Source organism: Lampetra fluviatilis, chromosome 2 (genome assembly GCF_964198595.1).
Source record: "Lampetra fluviatilis chromosome 2, kcLamFluv1.1, whole genome shotgun sequence".
In the NCBI taxonomy this organism is placed as follows: domain Eukaryota; kingdom Metazoa; phylum Chordata; class Hyperoartia; order Petromyzontiformes; family Petromyzontidae; genus Lampetra; species Lampetra fluviatilis.
Genome location: NC_136276.1, coordinates 31,118,038 through 31,141,864, shown reverse-complemented (window position 1 = coordinate 31,141,864; position 23,827 = coordinate 31,118,038). Strand labels below are relative to the sequence as shown.

The window sequence follows — 23,827 nt, the reverse complement described above, 5'->3', positions numbered from 1 at the left end:
ATGGTGGGGCTGGGTGGGGGGTGGGAGGGGTGGGGCTGGGTGGGGATCTGCTGGTCACTCCGTGGTGCCCTTATAAAACTCAAACGTTTAACCTACTCACGCCGGCTTGTGCCCGCCCTCAGTCGGGCATATTTACGGAATACACCACGCCGCCGTTGACCTGGCCATTGACCGAGCAACCCAACGTTCCTACCAGCTCCCTCCGCAGCAGGAATGTGTTTGTTCAAACCTGGATAGACTTGCCCCACGATTGGAACGCAGAATGTCCACCAGCGGCTCCGCAGGGCTGTTCACGGCAGACGAGCACCGCCTCAATGTTCATTAGAGCAGGAGACCTCTGACTTTTTAAACCACATCAGTGCCTTTTTTTTTTTAACTCTCTCCACGCCAAATAGGTTCACATTTCAGTGCTCCATTCAAGTGAGCAAAGAAGTGGTGGTAATTCCGACAGGTTATATTACTATTACTGTTTTCATTTCGCCAGGTAAGGCCCACGGTGCGAAACAGCTCCTTTTCAGAAGCAACCTGGCCACAAATGATAGCCCAACAAAGAGGCTCATCATTTGGAAACGTTAAGCAGCTAAATATTCTAAACGCAATTTTCTATTTGTGGAGGGGGAAAAATCGGAGGATCAGGAGAAAAGTCCACACGGAGAACATGCAAACTACAAGCAGACATGCGTCAGGATAGCAGCCACGACTTTCTGTATAGCAGGCGAGGTAGTTAACATCTCGCCACCGTGGCGCCCAAGGCAAGTAGGATGGCGAGAGGCTTGACGAGCTTGAGATTGGTTGGTATTTGGGATGGTGGATTGGCAGTTTTGCCTGGGAATGTCAGGTGTTGTAGCAGGCTTGGGATGCGAGGTGGGCAGATGGCAGAACAGCAATGGAATCTGTAACGCGTTGTGCGTCATCTCCCCCCGCACGTGCGGATTTTCTCTGGGCACTCAAGTTTCTTCCCACGAAGGGGGACAAAAAAAACACTCCATAACGCATGGAGCAGGAAGCCTACTGAAACTCAGCCTGAAGACTCATCGAGGGTTTATTGTGGAACAATGTTTTTCCCATCATAAGAGAAAGAGATGCAATTAAACATTCAGGTCAATAACAGAGCGATTGTGACGGAGCATTGGCAGTGGTGCACAAGCACAAAAAACTCAACACATCCGTCAACATCGCTGCCCCCTGACAGTAGTGATATATAACAGGTGACGTCAGGAAACGGACCTTCTTCATAGCAGATCACCTCTCTGCAGTGTCACCGACGAACGTACAGAATGTTTATCATTCGAGCCATTGCCTCAACATGCACACCTGTTGATTGTAAACGTAAAAAAAAAAACTTGAAGTGCAAGGACCGTCATTTGTAAACCCATAACTTCCAACTGCTCCTGCAGGTCGCGTTACAAATCACGCGTGTCCAGCCGGTGCATGTCGCCGCAGGGCTTTGCTTGAAATTGGACGTCGCGCGGACGTCCGCTGCGTTGGGGTCGGCTGTTGAAGAGCCGGCGCGTAATAGCGGGCGAGGAGGCCGGAGACCGAAGCAATTACGACCGACGCGGCAAAACCACGGCGCGAGCCGTGCGGGTTTGTTCAGCGGCGCGCGAGCCAAGGATGATGGTGTTTTTCTTTTTATCGCCAAATAAATCCATCCGACTTTTACACGTTGGAAGGCCCGAACCCGTTTATTACGAGGACACTTTACAGTTTGACGCCACGTCGGCCCGTGCGATGTAGGGCAGCGGTAGTTAACCAGTGGTATGCGTAACCCCGGGGGTATGTGCGACAGCTCTGGGTGGGAGGGGTGGATGACAGAGGGGGGGGGGGGGGCGTACGCGAGACAAATCACGCAACAGCAGTGGTCACCGTGTTAACAAAAGCACGAGTATTTCTAATGCCATGTGCTTACCTGGAGTGTGAAATTTGGGGAACCCGTGGCCTTGGACACCTCGGCCTTCCACGTGTTATGCTCGTGCTACCTCCCGTTCCGATTGTCACCATTTATTTCTGGAACTTATTTTACAAATTGTACAAAATACATTCTTGAATCCCATCAAAATATCTCTGAAGCGATTCTACACCCCAGCGAATTACGTAACTTCCTCCCAGTCGGCTTCACGGCACCGGTAAGGGGTTTTATTAGTGTAAATATTCAATTGTAAGCATTTATAGTTAACGGTTGTGAAGTGTTAACTGAATGTCGTGTCAATTAGATGTGAACATAATTAAAACGCAGTAATATTTTTGTGTTTGTTATTGTAGCATTACTCGTAATATTTGCCGGCAGGAGTAAGCGGGCAGTCGACTGGGCCGGTAGGTGGGGGGGAGAGAAGACAAGGAAAAGGGGGGATGGGAGCCACCGACGTTATGGTAAGAGTGGGTTCACACCGGATCGGTCCGGGCAGCAATCACCACACACATCACCATGTGACCCATAGAGTTAAGCTCCACCGCGGCTGTGTGGCGAACAGGTTTTATTCACGTCGACGTCAGGGCACGCGACGTCCACGCAACTCGGTCTAACATCCAGTGTGGGGGCCATAGGGCCTGCATCAGAGACGGTCTCTTTGAGGTCCTTTCAAATTACAGCCAAACTCCCGCGTGCCGTGGAGATGTGGTGGTCGTGACGGATCCTATCGCCCACGCTCAGCAGACCGGACGTGCAACCCAGACGACGGCGGTTCAACTCCATCTCGGGTTTCTTGAATCCCATCTACACCGTGTGAACGGGGTTTAACCACGGTCGGTCGGTCGATTGGCAGGCAGGCCACGCGCGTGGGTTAGTCCACCTCTTCCAGCACGTCCCGACGGTGTGGGGAGCAGACCAACTTCCCGTTTTAGAGTTCCCCAGAGTGGAAGCCCTTCCTCCAGTAGCAGCAAGAGCGAGCGGTTGCAGAGCTGCACCTTTACCCGCAGTTGCAGCACCGGCGCACACGGTGCGTCTACGTTGCCTCGCCGCTCTCCTCCTCGTCACCGCCGCCGCCACCACCACACTCCTGGCTCTTCCGATGGCTCCTCTCGCGCTTCCGTTTCCTCTTCTTCTTTTTCTTCTTGCGCAGCTTCTTCTCGGCAATCCCGTGGGAATTCTCGCTCCCGCTGCCGCTGCTGCTCCGGTCCGAATTTGGATCCGGGTTGCGATTCCGGCTCCGATTCCGGCTGCGACTCCGTTTCGGGCTTTGATTCGGACTCCGATGCCGACTGAGATTACTATTCCGTTCCGCGCTTTCATCCCTGTCCCGACTCCGGTCCCGTTTCCTGCTCTGCCGTTCTGGACTCCGATTCCGGCTGCCACTCCGTTTCGGGCTTTGATTCGGACTCTGATGCCGACTGCGATTCCTACTCCGCTCTGCGCTTTCATCCCGGTCCCGACTCCGGTCCCGTTTCCTGCTCTGCCGTTCTGGACTCCGATCCCGGCTGTGATTCCGGCTGTGACTGGCAACCGGGATTTGAATCCGACTCCGGTCCTGACGCCAGTTCTTGCTACGCTCCGGGCTTCGATTCCTCCGGCCCAGGTCCCGACTGCGATCCCTGCTCCCATGCCTGCTCCGCTCCGGACTTTGATGGCGACTCGTGTTCCGACTTCGCTCCCGACTCTGTTCCCGACTCCGGTTCGGATTGTGATCGCGGCCCCAGCCCCGATTCTGGCTCCGGGTTCTCGTCTCCCGGTCATCCAAGCGCCGAGTTTCTCGCGACCTCGACCTGAGAGACCAAACACAACAGCACAGGAAGGAGGACAATGCAAATCATTGCATTCATTGCCATTAGTTTCAAACCATTCAGCACAGGAATGGTGGCCCACAACAAGCACCGAAACCACAGTAAAGCGAGTAGAACCATGATAAAATGATGAGGATAAGCGTCAAGTGTTACAACATTCATACTCTCATTAAATTTGCAAGGCGAACTAATTTTACGTTAAAAGGACATTGAGCGGCGTGGAAGAATGCGCGAAAGGGGGAAAGCGTCTTCAGATTCTGACAGAAGTGACGACAAAGATGCCATTGCAAAGTCCATATGACTGGAGCTGTGACAGAGAACCGACGTTCGCCTTGTCTGGTTCCAGAGTCGGGCTTAACAACGAGGAGGCCGTTTGATGCCGATCCGTATGGATCCGACAAACGGATGCAGACAAAGAAAATGGAACGCAAGCCAAAACGTTGTGCACGGAGAATTTCACGCAATAAATCAAACCGAGACGTGACGAGGAACAAGTGGACCACGGAATGAACGCAGACAAGACATAAATCACGTTTAGCGTTCAGACAGGCAAGTGGGCTTGCACATGACAAGTCGCGGCTAGAAGGGACGATGGGCCGAGGTGGACACTAACGATGGACTGGCAGCCAGAGGTGGAAACATGGCCGGGAGTGCATCCACCACAAAGACAGAGCGATGAAATCAATTCTAGATTTGAAGCTTTCATGACTGCAAGGATTCATATTCTTAGGTTTTTTCGGTAAAGTCACGTAGGTAAAAAATTTTAATTAATAAAAGTAAAATAAAAAATAAAATAAAAATCACGACGTTTCGGAGGCAACACAAGCTTCCGTCTTCAGGTGGAACCGTCACAGCACGATTGCTGTTTCAATCGTGGAAGCTTGTGTTGCCTCCGAAACGTCGTGATTTTTATTTTATTTTTATTTAACTTTTATTAATTATAATTTTTTACCTACGTGACTTTACCGAAAAAACCTAAGAATACGATGAAATCAACTTGTGCAAAGTTGCCGATTTAACTGTTGCATCGCGAGACCCCGAGTGACAGAGACGTCTTGGAGAGGCCTTCATCCAGCAGTGGATAAATGACGTCTCATGATGATGGTGATTTTACAACCAAGGGGATGGATTTATTTTCAGGGAAAATATGACGTGAACTTCATTCCACAAATGCGTTGATCCACCAACTGTGCCGCCGACATCAATGTGGATAAGACGCGTTGCCCCGAACTCTATTCAGCAGCTGCGGCAAAAACTCAGCGCTGGTGCAATGGTCGCTCCCCAGTGTCCTCTCCCCCCACCACTCTCTCGCCCCACCGTCCTCTCGCCCCACCATTCTCTCACTCCACCACTCTCTCGCCCCAGCAATCCCTTGCCCCACCATCTCCTCGCCCCACTATCCTCATTCCCCACCATCAGCTCACTCCCCATCACCCCCTCGCCCCACCACCCTCTCACTCCACCACTCTCTCGCCCCAGCAATCCCTTGCCCCACCACCCTCTCGCCCGACCATCTCCTTGCCCCAACCATCCTCTCGCTCACTCAATGCCTTTTACCGGCTGCGTCGGTCGGCCGTACGATTGTCGGGCGCGTCCTCGTTGGAGGGCGGTGCAGCCGCTGCCTCCCCGCCACTCCCCTCCACCTCGCCCCCCTCCGCAGCATCTTCGCGCCACTGGCGCGCCAGCTCGCCCGTGTGCACGGTGATCACCTCCCGGAGGATCTGAGCGAGCGCCGCGGTGGCGATCCCGAGGGCGACGAGAGGGTTCGCGATGAGACACAACGACCACGCCGTTAACAAGGCGCCCGCGTCATGGAGTGAGGTGCAGCGGTCGTTGTAAAGGGCAGGGAGCTTCTTCCTTACCGAAGGCCGAGTTAGACTTTCAAACACCCTCGACACGGGAACCCACGCATTGACACGCGGTGGCGAGATGTTAACTACCTCGCCTGGTATACAGGGGGTCATGAGTTTGATCCCAAATCTGACGTCTGTATATTTGGAGTCTGCGTGTCTCCCCCACCGTGGTCACGTGAATTTTTCTCCAGGTCCCCCGGTTTTTCCCTCCACATTTAGAATCAACACACATTTAGAGTATCTGGCGGCGGTAAATTTACACGTGATAAGCCACTCCGTTGAGCTATCGTTTGTGGCCGGGTCGCTTCTAAAAAAAGAGCTACATAGCTCAGTGGGCCTTACCTGCTAAAATAAAACATTTTGCTTTAGTTTTAACTCACACCACGGTCTTACGCTGTTACAACGTAATGGGCGGGTACAGAGGCCCTTGGAGTGACAAAGATGACTTGTCAGGCCTAACATATGACCCTCTGGTATCCGATTAATGCGGCTAAGATGCTTAAGTGAGCGCACGAGCGTGTTGGTAAATGAAACCCATAACTCCCAACTCCGAGCGAGCGAGTAAACGTGCAAGTGAGCGAGCGAGTAAACAAGTAAACGAACGTGTGATTGAGCATGTGAGTCAGCGAGCGAGCGAGCGAGCGTGCGTGCATCGAGTGAGCGGGACACCTCGGTGTGGGAGCGCCGGGTGATGTGCACGTTCTTGGCGCGGTAGCTCTGGCGCCGGCGCTTGTAGTCACGCATCTCGGCCAGCACCTCGAGGTGCGACTTGGGGCCGCTCTGCTTCGCCTGGGCTGCACGAGGGACGCGACAACAGACGGAGAGACGGAACGGACAAAAGACGGATGGTGACAGACAAACGGATGGTTAGGCAGGGAAAGAGGAAATATTAAAAATCCAAAAGAGACCATTGGAACCTCATTTGCCAGTAAAAAATATGATAATTGTTTTTTTTACCCTTCTATCTGGCAACAAAACTTACACCTTTTTTACAAGGAGTCATGTTTGCATAGACCACAATACCTGCAGTCATAATGCAAACAAAAAACAAAACTCTGCTAATGATAACTCTGATAATGTGCAGGACAGTGCACATTATCAGAGTTGTGTTTTTTGTTTGCATTATGACTGCAGGTATTGTGGTCTATGCAAACATGATCCATACGGATAGAAGGGTAAAAAAAACAATTATCAATCCAAAAGAGCTTTTATCTCTTCAATGCGTCTTCAGGTTATAGTGAGTGTAGTTCAACATGATATCTCTACGAGACTCTGTGTAAGTCTATGGGTCGCAATGCAAGTCTACGGGCCATAGTACTAGTCTATGGGGCTCTATGCAATTCATTGGTGATGGGCTGAGACCATCAACTCAGTCTGGCGGCTGCTGAAATCCGTACTCGGGAGGTTTACAGCGGTGACAACTTGGCATCTCAGACCTCTCTGATCCACCCCGTGCCTCACCCTTCTTGAGCTTGGCCGCCCAGTCGATATAGAGCTCGTCTGTGATTGGCTGGCTCGCGGCCGCCCCCATCCTGGCCGCCTCTGCCACCATGAAGTCGTAGATGGCGACGCGATCGGCTCGCGTGAGCTCGCACGCCGCACGGTCGTAGGTCAGCGGCACCGCACCTGGTGCAACCGAGTACTCGCCTGCGCGTACACGGCACGTGCGAACACACACAGACACACGCGCACACACACGTACGAATAGACACACAGACACGCGTACGAACAGACAGGCACACACGCACACGAATAGACATGCACACATACACACACATAGGCACACAGACGCTCACACAGCCATACATACAGAAATGCACACACACACGGATACCGGGATTATTCAGTGCCGGCGAGTGTCGAGGTATATCCGTTTTCTTCACAAAACCCCATGATTTCCATTTGTCCCATTTACAGCTTGCAGTGATGTTATTTAAACCACTAATGCAACCACAAATCAAGATGCAGATTCTAGAACGCATGATCTAATGCTACAGTCGGTACTGCGCAAGGACGGTTCTGAACTGGGACTGCACAGATGTTTCCGCAGACGTGGCAACGCAGCTAACGACGAGTCAGGCATTGCTTTTCTGAAATGTGTTAATTTGTTGAACTTTTCCTTTAAAACTGCAGGATTTAGCAGAATTAAGTGAACAACGGTGTAGCTGCGGTGACGTCAATAAACATTGGCCACGATGGCTTCTTGATATTAATCGATTACAACCACGTTTCTGCAGTGTTCATAATGATGGTGAAGTTGAGGTCATTTCTCAGCGCGATTGCATGAACCGCCTGTGCACCGTCCAACGCGGAAAGTAGTCCCTGAAGTTCCCGATTAAAGTGATTATTGGTTTGTTATTTTAGTCCAGCTATAACAGTATTTGAGGTTCTTGCTTGTAACCGAATGGGTCAAAAACTTGATTGGCTTCTGTAAAAGAATATCGACAATGGGATTCATATATACTATTTTTTTAAACAAAAATAAACAGCCACTTGTGACCCTCCTGAAAAGTAGTCAGGAGAGGGCAACCGGGCGGCATATTTAGTCAAACGTGTGCGCAACACCTGCTCACGAGCACAACCACCCACGCTCATGCATCACAGGGAGAAGAAGATCCCCCCCCCCATGCCGCCCCCGCCACCCCCCCGATTGAAGGGCATTCTGGAAAAGATTCAGTTACCGTTCGCCACTGATGTTACACCCATGGCTGAGATTTGAACCATGGTTGCCAAGTCCGAACACTCAGTACTGTGCCACCATTCACTCGTGCACAAAGACAAAGATCCCCCGTTTAGCCTTAATAGACTGTTGGGGCAAGTGCTGATAAGCGAGCACTTATGAAGGCCGGCACAGCACAGGAGGGAGTGAGATGACCAGTACCACGCCCGACCGCCTTTTGTCTCCCAAGTGGCTTTTGTCTCCCCAGTGGCGACGTTTACACATCATACCAGGTACTCATTTGAGGATGTGTCGACCTAGGGGAGGCTCAAGACCCATTCAGATAACTATCACTGGTGTTGGCCATGAACGGGAATCGAACCCGGGTCATTATTTCTACAACTACCCCAGCTCTTGTCACCCGATTACTCTGCTTGTGTGTTCTCAGCTATTGACTCACGCCTGCAGGTCAAGAACCGGTCACTTCTACCACTGGCAGCGAGTGGATACATCTGGATGAAAGTGGTGTAAAGCGCAGTCTGCAACTCAACTCTTATCCACTGCATCTCTATGGACTCAGTGTTTGTATGAAATTACCCAAAACGTCACCTGTTACATTTTGTTCCTTTTTAGCGGCCAGCGTGATTGACAAGCATGTTCGGTTTTTGGTTATTGTTGCTTTAGCGCCTCTGGCCAGTGCAGCAACACCAACAAATTTGGATGGGCTGCTCAGAGATCTTGATACTTCAAGTCGTATTTGAAGTCTGACTTCTCATTTTCCATCAACCCGTCTTCCTTCTTTCATCAGCCTCCACCCTATCATCAATGTGTGCTCGTCTCTCATCTGATGGGTGTCCCAGCTTGCTGTCCTGCCCAACGCCTCTTCGCCGTTACGCTTCCCAAAAATATAACATGACCGAGCCTCTTCCATCTCCTCCAGTGAACAAGACAAAGATCACCCCCGTATAGCCTTAACAGACCGTTGGAGAAAGTGCCGTTCGCGAGGACCTATGAAGGCCGGCACACGCACTGCACACACACACACACACGCGCGTGTGTACACGTGCACGAGACTCGGCGACAGTGGGTGAGCTGGTGAAAGGATACCAGGCGGAAGGATACTGCCAGGGCAGACTATACAACACCCTGGCAGAGCGAGCGAGCGAGCGAGCAAGCGCTAAAACGACCAATGCTTCACTCCGTCTTTCACATACTCACCCCTGTGACTGGGGGAGGGGAGGGGGGGGGAAGGAGAGTGGGAGGAAGTAGGGGGAGCAAAAAAGTCAAAACAAAAAGGCTTTAACCAGCAATGTGATTAATTGTCCCAATTCAAAGGTTGTGAAACGGCTGAAGGCAACTACTCTTCAAATCTGGTTTTCACCCGTCATGTTTTATATATCTCCTTACATTCTCCCTGTCTCGTTTGTATAGTTTTGTTGAATCCATTTGCCTGAATGTAATGACCATTTGCACATATTTTTCATAAAACGCAAATAATCGACTCTCGTGCACTATACATTGTATTAAAATCAATAAACCATACTCTTTGGTTCTTTCGGTAAAGTCACGTAGGTATAAAATAAAATAAATCGCAACGTTTCGGGCGCAACACAAGCGTCCGTTATCAGGTGGGAAAGCTTTCCTACGTGACTTTACCGAAAGAACCAAAGAGTATGGATTCCTGCAGTCACGAAAGCTTCAAATCAAGATCGATAAACCAGTACATTGCTACGTGCCTGGTACCAACGCTGTTACCGTTCGGTGAACAAGAAAAACGAATGCCACCATAGCGCCCTCTAGTGACGTACAGTGACACCACTGGCGTAATAAGGTTGAATACGACTGCATTGTGGGAAGCCGGCACGCCGGCTCCGTTGCCACGCGTGGTAGCATCGTGGGAGCGGACATCAGCAAACAGCAAAAAGAAAACCTCGCTGTGCGTTGCAGATCAAAATGACACCATTCTCGTACGCATTCTGCACACTGCCTGGTGATAGGCACCGACAACTGCATACAGGTTGCAGGTTTCATCCTTGCTAAGGCTCATCAGTACAACATAGCCATCGACCAGTTTGACACGTAGGCTTTGCGACCAATATCATCCATAAGAGGTTTTTTTGGGTTAGATCGCGTAAATATATAAATGTGTCGTTAAAACCCGCCGCCACACGACACAGCCAACTAGTAAGGGTTGTGACGTGAACAGAACGTGGCCAATTCGTCACAAGTACAGCACACCGGTTGTGTGTTGGAGTGCCAAGCCACAACATTTACAATCTGGGCACGACGTGTCGCCAGTAATTACAACCAGCTTCATCAGGCGACAGCCATCTACCATTTCCGCCTGGTGGTGATGCCTTTTTTTTTGCATTTAAGTTATAATTATTATTTTTTTAGGCAGTGTGCGTAGTTATCTGCTTCTGTATTTAAATGCTTTATTTAGACTGGAGGAATCAAATGAGCTAGGAAGCTCTTTTTCACAGATGTCCAGTTTTGACAGTTTTGACTGGACATCTGTGAATGCAAAATTTTAATTGTGTCCTGGATGGCAAATTAATATGGGATTCATCGGTAGGGAGGGGGGCAAGGGAAAACCCATGTGGCACTCGAAGACCTGGGTGTGAGGATGGCATGCGATGGGTCGTTCTGAACGTCTCATTTCAAATTAGTTTTGCATCTCCTGGCCACCTGGCATCTTACTGAGTTTGGGAGTTTCTCAAATCTCTACCCGATTCAGAAACCCCTGTGCCTTCAAAGTAATCCGCTACTGATCCAAACATGCTCTTGAAAACGACATCAAAGAAACCTGTGGTAATGTTTTCAAGCACAATTAAGCACAGTCGCAATATCATTGCGAATTATAATGCTACTGTAATTATAATTGAGCGCAGATCTGCATGGAAGCCCAGCAGGTTTGGCAGTTGCACAGTTCTCCATGTGATCCACCAAACCCTTTCCTCCAAAGTGCTAGATCACAGGCATGCCACCACACCCGGTTGTGCTGTGCTACGTTCTGAATGGGCTGGCAAGCTAATCAGACTCAAGCTCGCACACACGACAGCCGCCATTCACCACCAAGTGTTGGTGGCATCTGCACGGCGCTTGTGCCAGGCTAGGTGCACTTTTGAGACCATCGCATTAAGTGCCAAAGGCTCGCTGGAACCCGGTCTTGTGGTTTAGCCGAGATGAATGGCAGATGCACCACACGTGCTCCCCACTGTGCCAATGCACGCACGAACACACGAGGCCCACAGTGAGTAAATGAAGATTCCCTCCCTCTCACCTGGTGCAAAGAGCCCCATGCCCTGTGAGCTCTTCACCCTCGCCTCACGGATGATTTGTGCTTGCTGCTCTTTGTCTGCAACACACAAAGATCCGAATGAAGTGGGCACATTGAAATCTTGATGGTTTCGTGTCGAGTCGTGATGTGCGACTGTTACCAATCTTGATCGACGGGACATTGGCCTTCTCGTAGAAAAAAGTTGTGTCGATCATCTTCTCCTGAAAAAAAACACAAAATGTGAAAATTTAAATGTTAAAATTCTTCATCCACCCGTGTTACGGACTTGGTCAACTAGACAAGACTGTTTGGTCTCATTCACACTGTGTTCTATCACCATACAAGACGAGACAATGAGCCCCTATGTAGCCTAAACAGACTTTTGGGCCAAGTGCTGTTAGTGAGCACCTATATGAAGGTCGGCACGGCACGCGAGGGGGTGGGTGACCAGCACCAGGCCTGGCCGCCTTTGTCTCCCCAGCAGCGATGTTTACACATCGCACCAGGAATTATATCACTTTCATGGGAAGGCCAATAACATGACGAGGTTTTTCTTAATTAGAACACCATCTTTTCAGCTCACTCCCAACAGCCCCACCTAGTGGAAATGTCACGAGCCACCCCCCGACGACTCCACTACCGCTCCTCAACCGCCATACACTACAGGTGACAAAACACACACTCGGGCACTCGCCTGGTCGTCCTTGGAGTAGCCCTGCGCGCTGAGTCGACATGTCTCGACGTGCCGCTCCAGTGAGGCGGCCGGCATGCGGTGCCCCGAGTTTATGGGACACACAACCTGCAGTTGGGAAAACACAATCCCATCTTTAGCCACGCGGATCACATTCACCAAGACGTACACCCCAAACTTGTGCCCGGTGTCAATAACGTGAAACAAATCTTGGTCACACACACACAAAGCCACCTACAAAACAATACGATGCAGCCACAACTGTTGCTTTACGATACAGGGAGGAAACGTTCGTCTCATGGTCCGGAGAAGACAGGACTGTATGGATGTTGAACCTCTTTCCCACCATACGTAGCCAACGTCAATTCAGTATCGTAGTCCACATAAGCACGTCGCAAAACGTCGCCCAATAGCTATGCTCGTTTTAAAGACACTCCAGAAGAAAGAGCCAATCAGAGGGGGCGTAACAACGTGCGTCGCCAATACGGACTACCAATTCGAAACAGCGGCGCAACGATCCTTAGGTTTCTACAGCGCAGAGGGGTACGGGTGGAGAAGTGAATTTAAAAGGGGGCACCACTTACCGGGCTCTCCTCGCTCGCCGCTCGCTCCAGGACCTCCATGCTCCACCCCAGGGAGGAGGCGACCTCCTCCAGGCGCCGTCGGCATTGCTGCGCGAAGTCCTCGAGTTCCCGCGCGCGACGTTCACGTTCCTCCGCCTCGGCGTCCGCCATTGATGCCGACAGCGGTGGGGGGAGGGGCGGTAGTGGGGGCTGTGACGTAATAGATTTGTTGTAATCTTCTTCTTCCGGAAGAAGAAGATTCTAAAGAATATTCTGAAGTGTCTTCCAGAATCGGAAGACGTCTGTGTGTATTCTGGATAATTCTATCGGACTCTTCGGTTTTTTCGGTAAAGTCACAAAAATAAATAATAAATGTTATAGAAATCTTGTTGTTTTATTATTATAAAAATATAGATTTTTTTTTTATTATAATTATTTTTTTATTATTATGTAATAATAGAAGTATATTATTTTTTATTATTAAAAAAATAATAATAGCAGTATTCTTATTTTTTTACCTGCGTAACTTTACCGAAAAAACCTAAGCGTATGAATCCTTGCAGTCACGAAAGCTTCAAATCTAGAATTCTACCGGATTTAAAGCTTTCGTGACTGCAGGGATTCATATTCTTGGTTCTTTCAGTAAAAGTCACGTAGAAGGGAAATAATAAAATAATACAAATATAAAACAATACAATTTTATTATTTCCCTTCTACGTGACTTTACCGAAAGAACCAAGAATATAATTCTACCGGATTCAAAAGTTGTCTACCGGAATCAGACGTGCAGCTAACGAGAAGGGCAATTCCATCTACTGTACCTGGATTCGGGAGGCCTTCACCGGAATCAGAAGACGCCTACCGAGAAAGAAAATGTACATCTACCGGATTCAGAATCAAATGTTTTTTAATTAGACTGTGGAAGAAGGATATTGAGCCATGAAGCTGTTTTTCGCCGAAGCCGGAAGATTCTACCGAAAACGCCGGGGGGCAGGGGCGGGGCTTTGGAGGGGGCGGGGCGTCGGAGGGGCGGGGCGTCGGAGGGGCGGGGCTTCGGAGGGGCGGGGCTTCGGAGGGGCGGGGCGTCGGAGGGGCGGGGCTTCGGAGGGGCGTGGCGGGCGACACTCGACCCGGAAGTCAAGCTGCACGCGGATCACGTGGGCCCAGTGTTACAGACGCCTTCAGGAGTCAGCTGATGATGATGATGTTGTTGTTGTTATTGATCTGAGTGTTAATTTAACCGCCGTGATTTGTAATTCAGTTATGAGATAAAAGACACTCGGGCTGATGCGAGTGCAAGCGCTTAAAAGCGGTGACGATAATGGTAATGATGGAATTGACGGTGATTGTTGACTACGGATGGTGTGATAGCTTGATGATGGTGGTGAATTGATAGTGCTGATTTCATGATGAATGTGCGACTCTAATAGTGGATTTAGGTGCAAATGATAATGCAATGTGATGATGATGACGCTGGTGGTGGTGGTGATTGTAAAGACGACGGTGTGGCGGATGAGATGGTAATGCAATGATGGTGGTGATGATTCTGATGATGCTGATGCAGAGTTGTTTTTTATGCTACGGTGATTATTTTGGTGGTAATTGATTGAAAATGCTGATGCCATTGATGGCGATGTGCTTGCGATGCAAAGATCATCATCGATGTATGCTGCTGACGTGATTATTGTCATGTTGCAATGACCCAGAATGCGTACGATCGCGTCAGATCTCGGAAGCCACGCAAAGCTTAAAGAAGCCTGGGTATTGCTTTGGTCAACATAACCTGGTGCCTCGAGTTTCCTGGCTGGCTGCTGGCTGGGCTCCTCCCCTGCACCCCGACGATAACTTAGCTGTTGGTGGCTGCTGGTCACCCAAACTGTCTGGGTAACTGGCTAAACGGGATTTTCCGTCTGAATGCATAAACGGCGGAAGAAATTTGAAAAGGTACAGTCGTGACCCCGAAGAGGTGTGGGAGTAACAGGCGGAAGACTGACACGGTTCGTTTAAAATTGCTCTGACTTGACAATTATTACTCCTTCTTGGTTCTTTCGGTAAAGTCACGTAGAAGGGAAATAATAAAAATAAAACATAATAAAATACAATTCTCACGACGTTTCGGCCACAACGCAGGCAGCCGTTGTGGCCGAAACGTCGTGAGAATTGCATATTATGTTTTATATCCCTTCTACGTGACTTTACCGAAAGAACCAAGAAGATGAATCCCTGCAGTCACGAAAGCTATAAATCGAAAATTATTACTCCAGTGTAATGTTTTCGCCAAAATCCTCGAGAATAGTTTTACGTAAAAAAAATTAACCAGATTACTTTTGTGCTTCGAGCTCAGAATTATGAGAAGAGTATACAAATGACAGCCGTCTCTTATTTGTCATTGCAGAGAAACGGCTTCTCGGCTAGTTTCAAATGTTTTCACCCGGATAATCCGCTTGCAACGGTGGCCAGTGTAAAGGAAATGTCACGGCAGTGAAGCAAATTCGAATGTTACACTGCACTGCTGTGTCCCCCCGCTTTGGCCAAATCGCAATGGCCACCGTGGAGACGTATGACCAGAGACCGGCACGACATTTGGAGGCCATCATCATTCAGGAGTGTACGAACTGTCTACGTGCATTGTAAAATGATACGGAAACTCTTTACCCGTGGGACACATGACAGGAACGGGAGTAAGAGTCAAGCAATTAATGCGTGGGAAAAAAAATATAAAGGAATAGGGAGAGGGAACGAATGCCGGGACAGATCAAGTTCATTTATTAGGTATAGCCCTGTGAGCCATTCGGCTCTTGAATCAGGTGCAACCGCAACAAACAAAAAACAAAAACATGAACAAAAAACATCTTAAAGTGAATATGTGACTAAGTGCAAACAGAAAATCCAAGAAAAGACAGCAAAATATTGCAGAAAAAACACCGTACACCAACGCTGTGTGCAAAAATCCCAGTGGGATGCAAGTCAAACAACAACAACATGTCCCAAAGATGGGCAAAGAGGAGGGCACGGCTCAAGATGAGCAGCAGGAAGAGAGGAGGAGGAGCACCCGTGCAGGAAAGAATGGCCGGACCAAGATGTTTGGAATGAGAGGGTGATGATGATGATGGGAGAAGGGGAAGAGAGGGAAGGAAGGAGCGAGCAGGAGTGAGCTACGTGGAGGAGCAACGTCTGTTTTCACAGGGGGCGGGGAGAGGGGGGGGGATTCGGAGTGGGGGTGGCCACTTAGAAGTCACGTGGTTTACCGGAAGCCTGAAATGATTTTGACATAGATGTGCGTTGATGTTGGTGCTGGGTGACCATGTTGATGGATTTTGTTCATTCCGATTTTGTCCCCGCGGGTTTACCCGATTTCAACTTCTCTTTCCACGGACACGAAGACGATGGCCACGCGAACCGGGATGGAAAAAATCGTGAAGGGTGAGCTCGTGTTGTTTCAGTGATAATGGTGACTGGTCTAAGGTGCAGTTGTTGATGGTGGTGATGTTGATTGTCATGGGAAATATTGGTGATAACGAAGATGGTAGTGGCATGATGATAATCATACAGGTTTTGATAGCATAAATTGATGGAAGTATTTTCAAGGAAATAATGGATGATTATGATGATTGTACTGCTGGTGATGCTAATGATGATGATTGTGCCGATGATGCCATTTGTGCTTTTGCTGATCATCGTGATGCTGCTGATAACGGTTCTGATGATGATCGTGTTGCAGATGCTGGAGAGATCAGCACCCGCCTCTTGGACCACAAAGCGTTCACGCATGGCCAGGCTCGCTTCATGCTTCGGGAGTTCGAGGTGAGCATCGCGATCATCGATCCGAAGTTGAGGATGTACAGCCGATGACCGGTAGCAGCGTTATCAAGATCGGCCTCTGGAGGTTCATGAAGGACGCTACTGGACAGTGCCAAGCCACTTTGAAGCTACTGGGCAGTTGGAGGCAGTCGCCCTGCAACAGCAATTACAAGCGGAGCGCCGGGCGGATAAAACGCAGAAAGTTGGCACAGTGGTGGGAGCACAGGTGGTGCATCGACCAGTCATCTCAGTCAGTCGACCCATGGCACCTGGGTCTGCCCCGTGACCTTCCGGCGGGCGTTCAATACTTCACGTGGCCTTAACGTGCACTTAGCCTGGCACAAGCACCGTGGTGACGTCACCACCACTTAGTGGCGCATGGCGGTTGTTGTTGTACTGTATATAAGGCGGTCAGGCGTGGTTCTGGCCACCCACCCCCTCATATACCGTGCCAGTCTTGATAAGTGCTCGCTAACAGCACTTGCTCCTACAGTCTGTTCAGGCTGTACCCGGGATGTTTGTCTTTGTCGCATTGGTTAGCGCTCTGCACTGCAAACTCGTCTATCCCGAGTTTGATTTCCATATTTCTGAACTACTCAAACCAGTCCTGGAGCTCCCCTAGGTGGGTTTAACCTGCAAGCGAGTGCCTGGCGTGCGAGAGAGCAGGAGCGGCGCGGGTACCGCGAGATGCGCCGCTTGCAGGAGACCGGGGAAACGATGACGCGCATGGCCGACTCGCTGCTGCCCGACGCCCTGGCCCTCGCCCAGGAGCTCCCCACCATGCTCGCTCGCCGTGAGTTCCGCGCAGAGACCACCACGATTGCATACAGGCATGGGGCACACGCGCACAGACGCAGGCACACGTAACCAACGACAACGTTCCCCCATGGGGAAGCCCCGTATGACAATTCGGACGATCTTCCATCGGCTAAGTCCCCGATAGCAAAACGTCCTGATAGTCAAGCTACATTCACATTGGATCATCCTCGGGTCGCCGAGTTGATAACGCTGTGCGATAAACACCCACTGAACCACCGTCCAGCAAAGACGAATATCCACCGGATAGCATTAACAAACTTTTGGGGCAAGTGCTGTTAGCGAGTTGCACCTGTGAAGGCCGGCGCGGCACATGAGGGGGTGGGTGGCCAGCACCACGTCCAGCTGCCTTCATCTCCCCATTGCTGATGTTCACACGCCGCACCAGGTACTCATTTGAGGCTGAGTCGACCTGGAGGGGAGGCCCAGGACCGGTTCAGATAATTGTCAGTGGTATTGTCCGTGAGCGGGAATCGAATCGGGTTCGTAGCGCATTGCGCTCACCGCTGTGCCACTGCTCCCCACACCCCCGCCCACCCCACTACCCTCTCAGGCACATTTAATTGAACATTAAACCCGGCCACCCAAGTTGTATTCCCAACCATGGCTAACGTCAGTCCCTCGTGATACCTGAACTTATTCTGGAACCTGCATCCCACCCTCCCCACCACCCCCGTTCTCTCCCTGCCTCCCAATTCACAAACCTGCACGGACCCGCGTGATGGATGAACTACGGCCAAGCAACCCTCATGTCCAACACGGCGCCGGTGGCCTTCGCCCAGCAGTAGTTTGACAAAGAGGCTGTAAATGATGATGATGGAGCGTCGTTACGAGATGTAATGAGCCCCATCATGACTTGCCTTCTGTCTGTTCCACAGTGGAGGCTGCAAACCGCATGTGCAACCGCATCCTGCAGCACCAGGATGAGCCTCGTGAGGTGAGGAGGAATGCCCAGCCCAAATAATCGGCATCATCACCATCGCTCCAGCCCACACACTCATCACCATCACTCCAGCCCACACACTCATCACCATCACTCCAGCCCACACACTCATCACCATCACTCCAGCCCACACAATCATCACCGTTACTCCAGCCCACACACTCATCACCATCACTCCAGCCCACACACTCATCACCATCACTCCAGCCCACACACCCATCACCATCGCTCCAGCCCACACACTCATCACCATCACTCCAGCCCACACACTCATCACCATCACTCCAGCCCACACAATCATCACCATCACTCCAGCCCACACAATCATCACCATCACTCCAGCCCACACAATTATCACCATCACTCCAGCCCACACAACCATCACCATCACTCCAGCCCGCACACTCATCACCATCACTCCAGCCCACACACTCATCACCATCACTCCAGCCCACACACTCATCACCATCACTCCAGCCCACACAATCATCACCATCACTCCAGCCCACACACTCATCACCATCACTCCAGCCCACACACCCATCACTCCAGCCCACACAATCATCACCATCACTCCAGCCCACACACTCATCACCATCGCTCCAGCCCACACACCCATCACTCCAGCCCACACACTCATCACCATCACTCCAGCCCACACACTCATCACCATCGCTCCAGCCCACACAACCATCACCATCACTCCAGCCCACACACTCATCACCATCACTCCAGCCCAAACAATCATCACCATCACTCCAGCCCACACACTCATCACCATCGCTCCAGCCCACACAATCATCACCATCACTCCAGCCCACACAATCATCACCATCACTCCAGCCCACACACTCATCACCATCACTCCAGCCCACACACTCATCACCATCACTCCAGCCCACACACTCATCACCATTGCTCCAGCCCACACGCTCATCACCATCGCTCCAGCCCACACAATCATCACCATCACTCCAGCCCACACAACCATCACCATCACTCCAGCCCACACACTCATCACCGTCACTCCAGCCCACACACTCATCACCATCACTCCAGCCCACACACTCATCACCATCACTCCAGCCCACACAATTATCACCATCACTCCAGCCCACACAATCATCACCATCACTCCAGCCCACACAATCATCACCATCACTCCAGCCCACACACTCATCACCATCACTCCAGCCCACACAATCATCACCATCACTCCAGCCCACACAATCTTCACCATCACTCCAGCCCACACAATCATCACCGTCACTCCAGCCCACACACTCATCACCATCACTCCAGCCCACACACTCATCACCATCACTCCAGCCCACACAATCATCACCATCACTCCAGCCCACACAATCATCACCATCGCTCCAGCCCACACACTCATCACCATCACTCCAGCCCACACACTCATCACCATCACTCCAGCCCACACAATCATCACCATCGCTCCAGCCCACACACTCATCACCGTCACTCCAGCCCACACAATCATCACCATCACTCCAGCCCACACACTCATCACCATCGCTCCAGCCCACACAATCATCACCATCACTCCAGCCCACACACTCATCACCATCACTCCAGCCCACACACTCATCACCATCACTCCAGCCCACACACTCATCACCATCACTCCAGCCCACACACTCATCACCATCGCTCCAGCCCACACACTCATCACCATCACTCCAGCCCACACAATCATCACCATCGCTCCAGCCCATACAATCATCACCATCACTCCAGCCCACACACACATCACCATCGCTCCAGCCCACACACTCATCACCGTCACTCCAGCCCACACACTCATCACCATCACTCCAGCCCACACACTCATCACCATCACTCCAGCCCACACACTCATCACCATCACTCCAGCCCACACACTCATCACCATCACACCAGCCCACACAATCATCACCATCACTCCAGCCCCCACACTCATCACCATCACTCCAGCCCACACAATCATCACCATCACTCCAGCCCACACAATCATCACCATCACTCCAGCCCACACACTCATCACCATCACTCCAGCCCACACAATCATCACCATCGCTCCAGCCCACACACTCATCACCGTCGCTCCAGCCCACACACTCATCACCATCACTCCAGCCCACACACTCATCACCATCACTCCAGCCCACACAATGATCACCATCACTCCAGCCCACACACTCATCACCATCGCTCCAGCCCACACACTCATCACCATCACTCCAGCCCACACAATGATCACCATCGCTCCAGCCCATACACTCATCATCACTCCAGCCCACACAATGATCACCATCGCTCCAGCCCACACAATCATCACCATCGCTCCAGCCCACACAATCATCACCATCACTCCAGCCCACACAATCATCACCATCACTCCAGCCCACACAATCATCACCATCACTCCAGCCCACACAATCATCACCATCACTCCAGCCCACACACTCGCCACCATCGCTCCAGCCCACACACTCATCACCATCACTCCAGCCCATAAAATAATCAGCATCGCTCCAGTCCATACACTGTCCCCTACAGACGGAACATTTGGAATTCACATTTTTAATTTACTGCCTTCTGGCGAGCCAGGGTATAGCACCTCCTCGACCGGCACGTGAAGGTCATTTCACAATATCTGTATGTGCGGTGATCCACCAACCCTCCTCGTTGCTGCCTGTACAGTGCTGGACTAAGGCAGCCATATGCAGCAGCGTAGCTACGACCACCACCACCCGGCTAAACTCCCATTTGATTTCGGCATTGTTTTTTATACGAGATAAGGCCCACTGAGCTAAATAGCCCTTTTTCAGAAGCGACCTGGCCATAAATGATATCTCAATGAAGCCGCTTATCGTCACGGGGAAATGTATTGCAGCCAAATCCTACTGCCACTAACGCAACAAGTTGTCGAAAGTCGGCGGGAGGTGGCCCGACGGTTTGACAGAAGGGCCGTTCGTCCGGCAGTGGATAGATCGCGTCATTCCCCCCCTGGTCTCTCTGCGGGGCAGCATGAGGCGCTGGGGAAGGGGCGAGAGCGGCGTCGCGCCGAGCTGGACGCGAGCGTGCGGCGGATGCGCGAGCACTGCGCCGGCACGGACGCCCGGCACGACCGGGAGATGGCGGAGACGCGGGCACGCTACGAGCGCCTCGCCGTCGAGCTGCAGGAGGGTTACGCCCGCACCACGGCGCCGTGACCCCTGCCCCATGACCCCTGCCGCCCGCACGACGGCGCCGTGACCCCTGCCGCCCGCACCACGGCGCCGTGACCCCTGCCGCCGGCACGACCGTCGCCACGACCTTCGCCGCCAGAATCGGAATCTTTTTTTTGACTGGAGGAATCCGACAAGCTCACGAAGCTCTTTTTTCACAGACGACCAGTAAATGTCCACCGTCGCCACGTGCAGCCCGTGGCGAATGGCGCGGCTCCTCCCACGCTCGTGGCTGTTGTCGTGGCCTTCAAGTGGGTTGCGGCAACAGCCACACGTGCGGCAACAAAGATCCCCCCATATAGCCTTAACGGAGTGTTGGGGCAAGAGCTGTTCGCAAGCACTGAAGGTCCATGCAGAATCAGCTTTATTTCTCCACTGTTGAATCCTTTGTTAAACTGAGCAATACAGGCACCAATATTGTTGGAAATAATTCCAGCACCGCTGAAATCCTGGGTTCGAATCCCGGCAGCTTTCGGTGGTTAAAACGGGGTCCTCAAGTGTAGTAGTGAGTTGATGGGTCTCGGCCCTGTCACCTATGATAGCACAAAAAAACACCACATTCATTCTTAATTTGGATAAATTCAAACTCTTGATTATGTAAAGCTATTGCTTTGTCACACCACTCTCATATGCAAAGAGATTTGTAAAGTGCTGCCCTCTACCGTGTGTGTGTGTGGTTGTCAGGTTTTTCGAGGACACGACTAAACCCATCGATTCGTCGCGTGGGGTGATTGGATTGGTCGTCACATGCCTCATGTACATGTATACTCTAGGTGTTGTATCGCTCTTTCATGATACGTGATCCATTACTAGGATCGCCAGTACCAGCCAGCACTACTATGCATCTGCTATGAAGGGCTTGGGGAATAGGGTAATGCCCCAGTTCAAAGACACTGAGCTGTCGTCCATGAGGCCCAAAACCAAATATTCCACTTGTCGGTGCCACGAGATGTGGCATAACTTGAGCGGTTCCAATTTATTTACTTGGCCAATGATGGTGAATTATGTGATAACCATTTGAAACGAGTGGGTTATCAAATTGCTCACTCTTATCGGCTACTCATTTATTTTGCTACTGTGGGTGATGCCAATGTCTGCTCTGGCCCGTGGACTACTGGGACCGCCTGTGGTTAAACTAGGTTCTCGTTTTCAGAGAATTGATGGTCGTGGTCCGATCACCAGTGACAACACAAAATATGCGTGCTTTGTGCGTTTAATTGAGCCTCGCCCAGATACAAAATTAGTAGTATGTTTTTGCGTTAGTGTTGTCGATCTCTCTGTATGCAGATTGCCCCGCGTGTTGTTCCGAAAATAATATTCAGGAACTGAAATTCAGTTCCCTGAATCTCCCAACACGTGGGGCGATATGGCGGGCATCGTGCCTAGCAACACGCGGTACAACCCAAAAAGCATTCGAGAGCTAAACTTCTCATTGGCGTGTCGACAGTAGCTTGACATTATCGTGCCGTTCGTGCAAATTGCATCTCAAAACGCCGCAGAATTTGTAACACGCGCAGATTTTTGCAGGGAGGCTCAGGAAACTACAAACGAGCGGAAAGGCAGCCACAACCAGCACCAACAATTTCCCAAGCTCTGTCGTCCTATATTGAAATGTTTGTCCAACTTCTTACGGCCTCGGAGCAATTCGCCACACATTGCTTTTGGAAGCAAGTTTCCCTGTTGCATTCAGATGTTCAGACACTTGCCCAGAAGCTATTTATGTTGTATGTTATAAACAGCTACGGTTGATCTAACTTTCAATACAAGTCTCGTGGTTGAATTTGTATGCTCAAAAACTCGTGTGCTTAAAATGTGGTTTAAAAATTATTCCTAATTCACATTACGTAGAGAAATGGAATTACAAAATGTCACGCTTAGGTCTAAGCGTTTTTGGAGAAATGGACATGAATTGCACATGTGCCTGTTTTCCATTGCCCTTGTCCAATTTTTATTTCACAAATACATAATGCGTTTTCAGCCACTTGTAAAGCCTCTGCTGATTGAAGGCATCCCCACACGGCATCTGCAATGGAGGTAGTTTAACCAGTCAAGCATGCTGGCTAGTGTGGGGGGGGGGGGGGTGAAGAGTGAGGAATGGGACCAGTTCAGATATGCAAATTAAAATATTTTGTTTTTGATATCGGGATGAAGGCCCATTGAGCCGGCAAACTCAAGTGCTACCCCCGAGGGATGGACGGGAGTGAAGGGGAACCTGAATGGCACAACAGAACGTTTCAATTACTTCCTACTCATGAGATCCCTGGCCAGGAA

The 23,827-nt window shown here is 50.8% G+C and overlaps 2 protein-coding genes across 5 annotated transcripts; one reads left to right on the top strand and one right to left on the bottom strand.

Annotated features, from left to right (window-relative positions):
• Window positions 1–1,026: 1,026 nt before the first annotated feature.
• Window positions 1,027–12,971, bottom strand: SNRNP48 (small nuclear ribonucleoprotein U11/U12 subunit 48). Its single transcript, XM_078873956.1, has 8 exons — window positions 12,785–12,971; window positions 12,204–12,308; window positions 11,670–11,730; window positions 11,513–11,587; window positions 7,032–7,217; window positions 6,240–6,364; window positions 5,275–5,438; window positions 1,027–3,699 (listed from the first exon to the last, which is right to left on the bottom strand). The coding sequence occupies exons 1-8, from the start codon at window positions 12,932–12,934 to the stop codon at window positions 2,943–2,945; spliced, it is 1,623 nt and encodes a 540-aa protein (XP_078730082.1). The 5' UTR covers window positions 12,935–12,971; the 3' UTR covers window positions 1,027–2,942.
• Window positions 12,972–13,917: 946 nt separating this feature from the next.
• BLOC1S5 (biogenesis of lysosomal organelles complex 1 subunit 5) lies at window positions 13,918–23,343 on the top strand. Of its 4 annotated transcripts, none has more exons than XM_078873980.1 (6): window positions 13,918–13,950; window positions 16,147–16,186; window positions 16,485–16,567; window positions 17,231–17,357; window positions 18,259–18,317; window positions 21,356–23,327. In XM_078873980.1, the coding sequence occupies exons 2-6, from the start codon at window positions 16,150–16,152 to the stop codon at window positions 21,539–21,541; spliced, it is 492 nt and encodes a 163-aa protein (XP_078730106.1). In that variant the 5' UTR covers window positions 13,918–13,950; window positions 16,147–16,149; the 3' UTR covers window positions 21,542–23,327. The 4 variants fall into 4 exon arrangements, with proteins under 4 accessions (XP_078730106.1, XP_078730098.1, XP_078730113.1 ...); XM_078873972.1 differs by having other exon boundaries at window positions 13,945–14,087; window positions 17,205–17,357; window positions 21,356–23,329; XM_078873987.1 differs by lacking the exon at window positions 13,918–13,950 and adding an exon at window positions 14,742–14,760.
• Window positions 23,344–23,827: the final 484 nt, after the last annotated feature.